Genomic DNA, 14,629 nt, shown 5'->3' with positions numbered 1-14,629 from the left:
GGCAAGAATAGACATGCTGCTGTTTTTCCCCGTGAGTGGCCGCTAGCTGCCCGGGAAAAAAAAAACACCTCTGCCTCCCGTTAAAATTAATGAGGGGCGATTTCGGCCATTTTTTGCCCCTGATTCTGATGCGGTTTCTGTGTCAAAATCAGCAGCAAAAATCTGTGTGTGAACTGACCCTTATGGAGCACTCCTTTGGCTGGGGCACTTATGAGGGCACACCTTTGGATGGGGCTTTTATGGAGGTACACCGGTGGCTGCAGTATTTTTGGGGCACACCTGTGGCCGCAGTATTTTTGGGGCACACCTGGGGCCGCAGTATTTTTGGGGCACACCTGTGGATGCATTATTTTTGGGGCACGCTTGTGGCCGCAGTATTTTTGGAGCACACATGTGACCAGTTTTTTTGGGGCACACCTGTGGCTGCAGTATTTTTGGGGCACACCTGTGGCTGCAGTATTTTTGGGGCACACCTGTGGCTGCAGTATTTTTGGGGCACCTGTGGCTGCAGTATTTTTGGGGCACCTGTGGCTGCAGTATTTTTGGGGCACCTGTGGCTGCAGTATTTTTGGGGCACCTGTGGCTGCAGTATTTTTGGGGCACCTGTGGCTGCAGTATTTTTGGGGCACATGTGGCGGTCATAACTTTTAAGGGAGCATCTGTAGCTTACTTTAAAGGTGTATTCACATACGTGCACCTATTTTCCACTGGGCATTACGGGTTACAATACGACATCTTGAGCGGGAGGACTGATGTGAGGGGCACGTGACTCGCATGATACGACAATGGCAATTTCTATTGACTTCTATGGCATATGATTGTCGCTGCCCTCCATACTCCATAGCCACGGATCACGTGAGGTCTCCGGTATCCCAGGACTTCAACCTCATCCACACGACTGCGTGCACAGAGGCCGCACACAGTCACACGGCGCCCCTTCCCTACAAAGCCGTAATATGACATCGCGTATATTCATGAATCTTGACATGAAGCCGGAAGCCCGCGGGCGTACAGTGTCTCCATAGACATATGGCTGCCGTCTTATGTTTCTATACGACTCACGGTTGTCCGGAGCCGTAATGACCCCATTCTAAAAGCCGCTTTTCAGCGTCATATGGGTACGTTCCCACGCATGTATTACGGACGCAACACCCACGGTTTTTGAGAGCAGGAGCGAGAGCACTATAGGCTCCTATCTTCTATGAACCGCCGGGGGTCCGCGTATTACGTCCGTAATACGGGTGTGAATAGCCCACCTAATTATCTAGACAGCGCCTTTTGATATTGGAGCTGGTTTTTCTGCAGCAGCGCAAAACAAGGCGGCCATTGATATAAGCCAGGTTATTGGAAACTGATGGTCTCTGAGGACGACACCTGAGGCCGTTCTTTCACCTCATGCACATGACCATGCCTTTGCCTCCGCAATTTATTCGCATTTTTGCGTATGACTTGTGGACCCATTTATTCCTATGGGGTGAAAACCACGGTGGTGTGCATGGGGCCCATTCACAGATCCCTGCTGGGGCCACAAATCCAGACCCCAAAAACTCAGGACAAGTCATTTTACGGTCCGGATTTGCTGGTTCACAAACTGGTGAAAGCTTTCTCTAATTACCCAGGGACTACAACTCCCAGCGTGCTCATCACATGGTGAGAGTAGTAGTAGCAGCTGCAGGTTGTGTGGGCTGTGCTCGGCAGGTCCTCAGTGCTGATGCAGCTACTGCCAGTAGGAGATTCCATGCGGGAGGGCTCGGCACACACAATATTCACACATTAAATCTCCAGTGCTAAGCGTGCTGCAGCAGGGCCCGGGACAGGCCCCCGGGAGCCACTGGCTCCACCGCTCCCCGACATGGAGGATACTGAAGCCTGCGAGAAGGACCGAGAGAAGCGGTACACCGTGCTGTTCAATCAGCTGGACGCCAACAAGGACGGACATGTGGATATCAACGAGCTGAGGGAAGGACTGGCAGCGATGGGCATGAAAGCCTGCAACAATGCGGAGCAAGTGAGTGATACTCAGTCCTGATATATAATACACGGTGATGCTCAGTCCTGATATATAATACACGGTGATGCTCAGTCCTGATATATAATACACGATGATACTCAGTCCTGATATATAATACACGGTGATGCTCAGTCCTGATATATAATACACGGTGATACTCAGTCCTGATATATAATACACGGTGATACTCAGTCCTGATATATAATACACGGTGATGCTCAGTCCTGATATATAATACACGGTGATGCTCAGTCCTGATATATAATACACGGTGATACTCAGTCCTGATATATAATACACGGTGATGCTCAGTCCTGATATATAATACACGGTGATACTCAGTCCTGATATATAATACACGGTGATACTCAGTCCTGATATATAATACACGGTGATACTCAGTCCTGATATATAATACACGGTGATACTCAGTCCTGATATATAATACACGATGATACTCAGTCCTGATATATAATACACGATGATACTCAGTCCTGATATATAATACACGGTGATACTCAGTCCTGATATATAATACACAGTGATACTCAGTCCTGATATATAATACACGATGATACTCAGTCCTGATATATAATACACGGTGATACTCCGTCCTGATATATAATACACGGTGATGCTCAGTCCTGATATATAATACACGGTGATACTCAGTCCTGATATATAATACACGGTGATACTCAGTCCTGATATATAATACACGGTGATACTCAGTCCTGATATATAATACACGGTGATACTCAGTCCTGATATATAATACACGGTGATGCTCAGTCCTGATATATAATACACGGTGATGCTCAGTCCTGATATATAATACACGGTGATGCTCAGTCCTGATATATAATACACGGTGATGCTCAGTCCTGATATATAATACACGGTGATGCTCAGTCCTGATATATAATACACGGTGATGCTCAGTCCTGATATATAATACACGGTGATACTCAGTCCTGATATATAATACACGGTGATGCTCAGTCCTGATATATAATACACGGTGATACTCAGTCCTGATATATAATACACGGTGATGCTCAGTCCTGATATATAATACACGGTGATACTCAGTCCTGATATATAATACACGGTGATACTCAGTCCTGATATATAATACACGGTGATGCTCAGTCCTGATATATAATACACGGTGATACTCCGTCCTGATATATAATACACGGTGATACTCAGTCCTGATATATAATACACGGTGATACTCAGTCCTGATATATAATACACGGTGATACTCAGTCCTGATATATAATACACGGTGATACTCAGTCCTGATATATAATACACGGTGATGCTCAGTCCTGATATATAATACACGGTGATACTCAGTCCTGATATATAATACACGGTGATGCTCAGTCCTGATATATAATACACGGTGATACTCAGTCCTGATATATAATACACGGTGATGCTCAGTCCTGATATATAATACACGGTGATACTCAGTCCTGATATATAATACACGGTGATGCTCAGTCCTGATATATAATACACGGTGATACTCAGTCCTGATATATAATACACGGTGATGCTCAGTCCTGATATATAATACACGGTGATGCTCAGTCCTGATATATAATACACGGTGATACTCCGTCCTGATATATAATACACGGTGATGCTCAGTCCTGATATATAATACACGGTGATACTCAGTCCTGATATATAATACACGGTGATACTCCGTCCTGATATATAATACACGGTGATACTCAGTCCTGATATATAATACACGGTGATGCTCAGTCCTGATATATAATACACGGTGATACTCCGTCCTGATATATAATACACGGTGATACTCCGTCCTGATATATAATACACGGTGATGCTCAGTCCTGATATATAATACACGGTGATACTCCGTCCTGATATATAATACACGGTGATACTCAGTCCTGATATATAATACACGGTGATGCTCCGTCCTGATATATAATACACGGTGATGCTCAGTCCTGATATATAATACACGGTGATGCTCAGTCCTGATATATAATACACGGTGATACTCAGTCCTGATATATAATACACGGTGATGCTCAGTCCTGATATATAATACACGGTGATGCTCAGTCCTGATATATAATACACGGTGATGCTCAGTCCTGATATATAATACACGGTGATGCTCAGTCCTGATATATAATACACGGTGATACTCAGTCCTGATATATAATACACGGTGATGCTCAGTCCTGATATATAATACACGGTGATACTCAGTCCTGATATATAATACACGGTGATGCTCAGTCCTGATATATAATACACGGTGATGCTCAGTCCTGATATATAATACACGGTGATGCTCAGTCCTGATATATAATACACGGTGATGCTCAGTCCTGATATATAATACACGGTGATACTCAGTCCTGATATATAATACACGGTGATACTCCGTCCTGATATATAATACACGGTGATGCTCAGTCCTGATATATAATACACGGTGATGCTCAGTCCTGATATATAATACACGGTGATGCTCAGTCCTGATATATAATACACGGTGATGCTCAGTCCTGATATATAATACACGGTGATACTCCGTCCTGATATATAATACACGGTGATACTCAGTCCTGATATATAATACACGGTGATACTCCGTCCTGATATATAATACACGGTGATACTCCGTCCTGATATATAATACACGGTGATGCTCAGTCCTGATATATAATACACGGTGATGCTCAGTCCTGATATATAATACACGGTGATACTCAGTCCTGATATATAATACACGGTGATGCTCAGTCCTGATATATAATACACGGTGATGCTCAGTCCTGATATATAATACACGGTGATACTCCGTCCTGATATATAATACACGGTGATGCTCAGTCCTGATATATAATACACGGTGATGCTCAGTCCTGATATATAATACACGGTGATACTCAGTCCTGATATATAATACACGGTGATGCTCAGTCCTGATATATAATACACGGTGATACTCAGTCCTGATATATAATACACGGTGATGCTCAGTCCTGATATATAATACACGGTGATACTCAGTCCTGATATATAATACACGGTGATACTCAGTTTGGGTGTGTTGCGTTGCGGATTTTGGGTGTGTTGCGTTGCGGATTTTGGGTGTGTTGCGTGGCGGATTTTGGGTGTGTTGCGTGGCGGATTTTGGGTGTGTTGCGTTGCGGATTTTGGGTGTGTTGCGTTGCGGATTTTGGGTGTGTTGCGTGGCGGATTTCAATCAGGACCAGGATATGACATCATTCTGTTAAGGAAAGAAAAGCTCCATTTTCGGCTGACCGGAAGACACCGCAAGGGCCAGATATCGCCGCGTGGATATGGAAGTCTCCACGCTTCTTAATCTGGTAAGAACCTTCATATGTTTATGTCATGTTGATTAAGGTGGACTAGTACGTGTGATGTATGGCTAGCAGCATCTGCCGTGTGTAAACATACGACCTTATTCATAAGTACAAGGCAAACGTCAATGTGAATGTGTATTTGTTTTTTAGGTACACAACAGGGCAGAATTGTGGGACACCTCCAGTGCCGGCTGCAGCGAGCGCAACACACGGGATGAAGGCTATGTGGGTCGCGGTCTGTACCCAGAGGGGGATGGGATGCTGGAAAGCGAGCAAGGAGTGATGGGTAAGTTTGCATATAGTTTGTAATGCTGCGTGGTAACCTTCGTTTGCATCATTTGAATGCTTCAATGTCTCTTTAAATCTTTGGCCTTTCATGGTTGTCTTAACGATACACCAACTCCTGTCATGTCACTATCACGTGTGCGAAGTTGTTGACACCTTTCTTAGAACTGTAAGGGCCTGTTCACACCACCGTTGGCTTTCCGTTCCAGGGTTCCATCGAAGGTTTCTGTCGGGTGAACCCCGCAATGGAAAGTGAAAGTGACAGCACAGCTTCCGTTTCAGTCACCATTGATCTCAATGGTGACGGAAATATCTCTAATGGTTTCCGTTCGTCACCGTTCCGGCAGGTTTCTGTTTTAATGACTGAATCAATAGCGCAGTCGACTCCGCTATTGATTCCGTCGGAAAACCGGAAACCTGCCGGAATGGTGACGAACGGAAACCATTAGAGATATTTCCGTCACCATTGAGATCAATGGTGACTGAAACGGAAGCTGTGCTGTCACTTTCACTTTCCATTGCGGAGTTCACCCGACGGAAACCTGGTACGGAAAGCGAACGGTGATGTGAACAGGCCCAAAGCCGTATCCACTGTCTAGTCGAGTCATTACCCAATGATGTTGTTGGATTGATGGCCATTTTAAGCGATTGTTCTGGATACACCTCACATCATCCCCTATGTCCTCATTTTCGGACATTATTACATTTGCAGAAAATGATGTCCGCGACCGTTTCCGGAAGCAGCTCGCCAAGAAACCACAGAGTGGCTCCTCTCCGGAACGTCGCACCGCCATTGCTCACCTTGAGGAGCCGGCTTTCCTGATTCCGAGCAGGGAGCTACCACCGTAAGTCTCTATTTGCGCACACACCTGGGTTAAAAGGGAGCGCATGAAACCTCTGATTAGAATCTATAGGATTTCTGGTTCACTCCTTTGGTCCATTCCACTGTATATGTATGTCCGGATTTTTCCTGGGTCATCACTAAAATGGCCCTTGACCTTACACATTATGACACATCACTCTGAGTTTCTTGAAAAACTCAATGGACATTTTGTTTTCATGTAGATCTCGGGGCAATGTACCACCTCGCCCTCAGCAACTCCGTGGCCTTGCCCAGGTGCAGCAGCAGGCGGAGGGACCATCGCCCCAGAAAGTTGTGGGGGAAATGCAGGCCGAGGACATGGCTGAAGAAGATGTGGCCCAAGAGTCTACTCAGGCCACGGCTAGTCCTGTGGGACGCACCTGTCCAGCCCCCCCGGCAGTAGCTCCCCGTCGCAAGCAACGACGTAGGGGTGGGCGAAAAAGAGCGCAGACACCTAAAACTGCCAACACTGTGGAGTCCCAGGCGTTGACCATGATCCGGAGGGTCCAGGCCGAGGATGATTTCCATAAATTTGGGCATTCTGTGGCTGGGCGCTGCAGACGGATGCCCCAAAATAGGCAGGCCGGCTTTATGACCTGTCTGTCCGCACTGTCTGATATTTTTGAAGCCCCCGAGCCCCTAATCGATGTGGCTGATATAATTTTCCATTTGCGCACCTTCACTGGGCGTAGGGTTGACCCATCTGCTGCTGTGCCACACGCGCCACCTGCCCTCTCTGGGCACTCACTGCAGCCAGAGCAATCGTTTTCACCCTGGTCTGGTCAACAGACTTCTTCTTCTTCCTCATTCCCGCCTTCCTCCAATGTACCATCCGCTTCTTCATCTTCTTATCCCGCGAGCTCTTACTCTTCTAATCTTCCTCCTCTTCAGATCCATCCTCCCTCCTCTTCCTCATACATGGCTCCTACCACTACCTCCTCCCCTGTCCCCTCTTCGTGTCCCCAATTGAGCCCTCCTCGCTATGATACTTTCCACTAGTGTTTTTTTTTTGTTTGCCCGTGCTCTTGACCTTTGTTGGGCATTGTTGTCTGGCTGTGAGGGTGTGATGTGATGTTGTTGTGCTGTTTATGCACACAGTCTGTTTTGTGACGTAAGACGACAATGTTATTAAAACTTCTGTTTGGAATTCCTGACTCTTCCTTGTGTCTTTGGCGTTTTTACCATGATCGATAAGAGGTTGTTTTGCCCCAGCCCTTGATGGCCTATCTCCTGGATATGCATCGTAGCAATTCCGGAACACACACCGATCTGCCAAACCCAATTGCCAAACTTGCGCCAGCCTGCCAACACTGCCTCCAGGTGGACACTAGGTGCACCGCCGTACCGGAAGTTTCGACCGGCAAAGCTATGTGATGTACGGTTTGATGGAAAGTGCAAACCAAGGGAATAGAATGGGAAATATTGCTGCTTTACTTCTGGCGGATTTTCACGTGTTGTCGACAAAATGTTGAATGTGATAAAGGAGACCATTGAGAAAGTGATCGTTTTGAGCGCTTTCAGGAAGGATATAGTGTGTGGGGGGGTATCCTAGGGTGGGCTCAACAACCCAACCCAACCCAAACCCAGCAGTTGGTCATAGGAAATGACCTCACAGGACACATGTAATATACAGAGCGGAGGAGTCATACTCAGTACTGATATATATATATATATAATACACAGGACACATGTAATATACAGAGCGGAGGAGCCATACTCAGTACTGATATATATATATATATAATACACAGGACACATGTAATATACAGAGCGGAGGAGTCATACTCAGTACTGATATATATATATATATAATACACAGGACACATGTAATATACAGAGCGGAGGAGCCATACTCAGTACTGATATATATATATATATATAATACACAGGACACATGTAATATACAGAGCGGAGGAGTCATACTCAGTACTGATATATATATATAATACACAGGACACATGTAATATACAGAGCGGAGGAGTCATACTCAGTACTGATATATATATATATAATACACAGGACACATGTAATATACAGAGCGGAGGAGTCATACTCAGTACTGATATATATATATAATACACAGGACACATGTAATATACAGAGCGGAGGAGTCATACTCAGTACTGATATATATATATATATAATACACAGGACACATGTAATATACAGAGCGGAGGAGCCATACTCAGTACTGATATATATATATATATAATACACAGGACACATGTAATATACAGAGCGGAGGAGTCATACTCAGTACTGATATATATATATATAATACACAGGACACATGTAATATACAGAGCGGAGGAGTCATACTCAGTACTGATATATATATATATATATATAATACACAGGACACATGTAATATACAGAGCGGAGGAGTCATACTCAGTACTGATATATATATATATAATACACAGGACACATGTAATATACAGAGCGGAGGAGCCATACTCAGTACTGATATATATATATATATAATACACAGGACACATGTAATATACAGAGCGGAGGAGCCATACTCAGTACTGATATATATATATAATACACAGGATACATGTAATATACAGAGCGGAGGAGTCATACTCAGTACTGATATATATATATAATACACAGGACACATGTAATATACAGAGCGGAGGAGCCATACTCAGTACTGATATATATATATAATACACAGGACACATGTAATATACAGAGCGGAGGAGTCATACTCAGTACTGATATATATATATAATACACAGGACACATGTAATATACAGAGCGGAGGAGCCATACTCAGTACTGATATATATATATATATATAATACACAGGACACATGTAATATACAGAGCGGAGGAGTCATACTCAGTACTGATATATATATATATATATATATAATACACAGGACACATGTAATATACAGAGCGGAGGAGTCATACTCAGTACTGATATATATATATATATAATACACAGGACACATGTAATATACAGAGCGGAGGAGTCATACTCAGTACTGATATATATATATATATATAATACACAGGACACATGTAATATACAGAGCGGAGGAGTCATACTCAGTACTGATATATATATATATATAATACACAGGACACATGTAATATACAGAGCGGAGGAGCCATACTCAGTACTGATATATATATAATACACAGGACACATGTAATATACAGAGCGGAGGAGTCATACTCAGTACTGATATATATATATATATAATACACAGGACACATGTAATATACAGAGCGGAGGAGTCATACTCAGTACTGATATATATATATATAATACACAGGACACATGTAATATACAGAGCGGAGGAGCCATACTCAGTACTGATATATATATAATACACAGGACACATGTAATATACAGAGCGGAGGAGTCATACTCAGTACTGATATATATATATATATAATACACAGGACACATGTAATATACAGAGCGGAGGAGTCATACTCAGTACTGATATATATATATATAATACACAGGACACATGTAATATACAGAGCGGAGGAGCCATACTCAGTACTGATATATATATATATAATACACAGGACACATGTAATATACAGAGCGGAGGAGTCATACTCAGTACTGATATATATATATATATATAATACACAGGACACATGTAATATACAGAGCGGAGGAGTCATACTCAGTACTGATATATATATATATAATACACAGGACACATGTAATATACAGAGCGGAGGAGCCATACTCAGTACTGATATATATATATATAATACACAGGACACATGTAATATACAGAGCGGAGGAGCCATACTCAGTACTGATATATATATATATAATACACAGGACACATGTAATATACAGAGCGGAGGAGTCATACTCAGTACTGATATATATATATAATACACAGGACACATGTAATATACAGAGCGGAGGAGTCATACTCAGTACTGATATATATATATATATAATACACAGGACACATGTAATATACAGAGCGGAGGAGTCATACTCAGTACTGATATATATATATAATACACAGGACACATGTAATATACAGAGCGGAGGAGCCATACTCAGTACTGATATATATATATAATACACAGGACACATGTAATATACAGAGCGGAGGAGTCATACTCAGTACTGATATATATATATATAATACACAGGACACATGTAATATACAGAGCGGAGGAGTCATACTCAGTACTGATATATATATATAATACACAGGACACATGTAATATACAGAGCGGAGGAGACATACTCAGTACTGATATATATATATATAATACACAGGACACATGTAATATACAGAGCGGAGGAGTCATACTCAGTACTGATATATATATATAATACACAGGACACATGTAATATACAGAGCGGAGGAGCCATACTCAGTACTGATATATATATATATATAATACACAGGACACATGTAATATACAGAGCGGAGGAGTCATACTCAGTACTGATATATATATATAATACACAGGACACATGTAATATACAGAGCGGAGGAGTCATACTCAGTACTGATATATATATATATATAATACACAGGACACATGTAATATACAGAGCGGAGGAGCCATACTCAGTACTGATATATATATATATAATACACAGGACACATGTAATATACAGAGCGGAGGAGCCATACTCAGTACTGATATATATATATAATACACAGGACACATGTAATATACAGAGCGGAGGAGCCATACTCAGTACTGATATATATATAATACACAGGACACATGTAATATACAGAGCGGAGGAGCCATACTCAGTACTGATATATATATATATAATACACAGGACACATGTAATATACAGAGCGGAGGAGTCATACTCAGTACTGATATATATATAATACACAGGACACATGTAATATACAGAGCGGAGGAGTCATACTCAGTACTGATATATATTTATATAATACACAGGACACATGTAATATACAGAGCGGAGGAGTCATACTCAGTACTGATATATATATATATAATACACAGGACACATGTAATATACAGAGCGGAGGAGCCATACTCAGTACTGATATATATATATATAATACACAGGACACATGTAATATACAGAGCGGAGGAGCCATACTCAGTACTGATATATATATATATATAATACACAGGACACATGTAATATACAGAGCGGAGGAGTCATACTCAGTACTGATATATATATATATAATACACAGGACACATGTAATATACAGAGCGGAGGAGCCATACTCAGTACTGATATATATATATATATAATACACAGGACACATGTAATATACAGAGCGGAGGAGTCATACTCAGTACTGATATATATATATATAATACACAGGACACATGTAATATACAGAGCGGAGGAGTTATACTCAGTACTGATATATATATATATAATACACAGGACACATGTAATATACAGAGCGGAGGAGACATACTCAGTACTGATATATATATATATATAATACACAGGACACATGTAATATACAGAGCGGAGGAGTCATACTCAGTACTGATATATATATATAATACACAGGACACATGTAATATACAGAGCGGAGGAGCCATACTCAGTACTGATATATATATATAATACACAGGACACATGTAATATACAGAGCGGAGGAGCCATACTCAGTACTGATATATATATAATACACAGGACACATGTAATATACAGAGCGGAGGAGCCATACTCAGTACTGATATATATATATAATACACAGGACACATGTAATATACAGAGCGGAGGAGTCATACTCAGTACTGATATATATATATAATACACAGGACACATGTAATATACAGAGTGGAGGAGCCATACTCAGTACTGATATATATATATATATAATACACAGGACACATGTAATATACAGAGCGGAGGAGTCATACTCACTACTGATATATATATAATACACAGGACACATGTAATATACAGAGCGGAGGAGTCATACTCAGTACTGATATATATATATATAATACACAGGACACATGTAATATACAGAGCGGAGGAGTCATACTCAGTACTGATATATATATATATATAATACACAGGACACATGTAATATACAGAGCGGAGGAGCCATACTCAGTACTGATATATATATATAATACACAGGACACATGTAATATACAGAGCGGAGGAGTCATACTCAGTACTGATATATATATATAATACACAGGACACATGTAATATACAGAGCGGAGGAGTCATACTCAGTACTGATATATATATATAATACACAGGACACATGTAATATACAGAGCGGAGGAGTCATACTCAGTACTGATATATATATATATATAATACACAGGACACATGTAATATACAGAGCGGAGGAGCCATACTCAGTACTGATATATATATATAATACACAGGACACATGTAATATACAGAGCGGAGGAGTCATACTCAGTACTGATATATATATATAATACACAGGACACATGTAATATACAGAGCGGAGGAGCCATACTCAGTACTGATATATATATAATACACAGGACACATGTAATATACAGAGCGGAGGAGTCATACTCAGTACTGATATATATATATATATAATACACAGGACACATGTAATATACAGAGCGGAGGAGTCATACTCAGTACTGATATATATATATAATACACAGGACACATGTAATATACAGAGCGGAGGAGTCATACTCAGTACTGATATATATATAATACACAGGACACATGTAATATACAGAGCGGAGGAGTCATACTCAGTACTGCTATATATATATAATACACAGGACACATGTAATATACAGAGCGGAGGAGCCATACTCAGTACTGATATATATATATATAATACACAGGACACATGTAATATACAGAGCGGAGGAGTCATACTCAGTACTGATATATATATATATAATACACAGGACACATGTAATATACAGAGCGGAGGAGTCATACTCAGTACTGATATATATATATATAATACACAGGACACATGTAATATACAGAGCGGAGGAGCCATACTCAGTACTGATATATATATATATATAATACACAGGACACATGTAATATACAGAGCGGAGGAGCCATACTCAGTACTGATATATATATATATAATACACAGGACACATGTAATATACAGAGCGGAGGAGCCATACTCAGTACTGATATATATATATATATAATACACAGGACACATGTAATATACAGAGCGGAGGAGTCATACTCAGTACTGATATATATATATAATACACAGGACACATGTAATATACAGAGCGGAGGAGTCATACTCAGTACTGATATATATATATATATAATACACAGGACACATGTAATATACAGAGCGGAGGAGCCATACTCAGTACTGATATATATATATATAATACACAGGACACATGTAATATACAGAGCGGAGGAGCCATACTCAGTACTGATATATATATATATATAATACACAGGACACATGTAATATACAGAGCGGAGGAGTCATACTCAGTACTGATATATATATATAATACACAGGACACATGTAATATACAGAGCGGAGGAGCCATACTCAGTACTGATATATATATATAATACACAGGACACATGTAATATACAGAGCGGAGGAGTCATACTCAGTACTGATAGATATATATATAATACACAGGACACATGTAATATACAGAGCGGAGGAGCCATACTCAGTACTGATATATATATATATAATACACAGGACACATGTAATATACAGAGCGGAGGAGTCATACTCAGTACTGATATATATATATAATACACAGGACACATGTAATATACAGAGCGGAGGAGTCATACTCAGTACTGATATATATATAATACACAGGACACATGTAATATACAGAGCGGAGGAGTCATACTCAGTACTGATATATATATATATATAATACACAGGACACATGTAATATACAGAGCGGAGGAGTCATACTCAGTACTGATATATATATATATAATACACAGGACACATGTAATATACAGAGCGGAGGAGTCATACTCAGTACTGATATATATATATATAATACACAGGACACATGTAATATACAGAGCGGAGGAGTCATACTCAGTACTGATATATATATATAATACACAGGACACATGTAATA

At 40.7% G+C, this 14,629-nt stretch overlaps 1 protein-coding gene across 2 annotated transcripts in view; it reads left to right on the top strand.

Moving 5' to 3' along the window:
* The first annotated feature begins 1,735 nt into the window (after positions 1–1,735).
* LOC142750231 (mitochondrial adenyl nucleotide antiporter SLC25A23-like) overlaps positions 1,736–14,629 on the top strand; it is a 61,725-nt gene continuing 48,831 nt past the window's right edge. Inside the window, exons 1-4 of one of the 2 annotated variants that reach the window (XM_075859168.1) lie at positions 1,747–2,008; positions 5,551–5,686; positions 6,398–6,530; positions 6,751–7,694. In XM_075859168.1, coding sequence (XP_075715283.1) covers positions 1,853–2,008; positions 5,551–5,686; positions 6,398–6,530; positions 6,751–7,546 — 1,221 coding nt within the window. In that variant the 5' untranslated portion in view covers positions 1,747–1,852 and the 3' untranslated portion in view covers positions 7,547–7,694. Of the gene's footprint in view, positions 2,009–5,550; positions 5,687–6,397; positions 6,531–6,750; positions 7,695–14,629 lie in introns of those variants that run through there. The other variant, XM_075859167.1, reaches the window with a different exon arrangement.

The sequence above is a fragment of the Rhinoderma darwinii genome, chromosome 3 (genome assembly GCF_050947455.1).
Source record: "Rhinoderma darwinii isolate aRhiDar2 chromosome 3, aRhiDar2.hap1, whole genome shotgun sequence".
Taxonomy (NCBI): Eukaryota; Metazoa; Chordata; class Amphibia; order Anura; family Rhinodermatidae; genus Rhinoderma; species Rhinoderma darwinii.
Note: the sequence above shows the minus strand (reverse complement) of the source record. Positions and strands in the feature narration are given on the sequence as shown.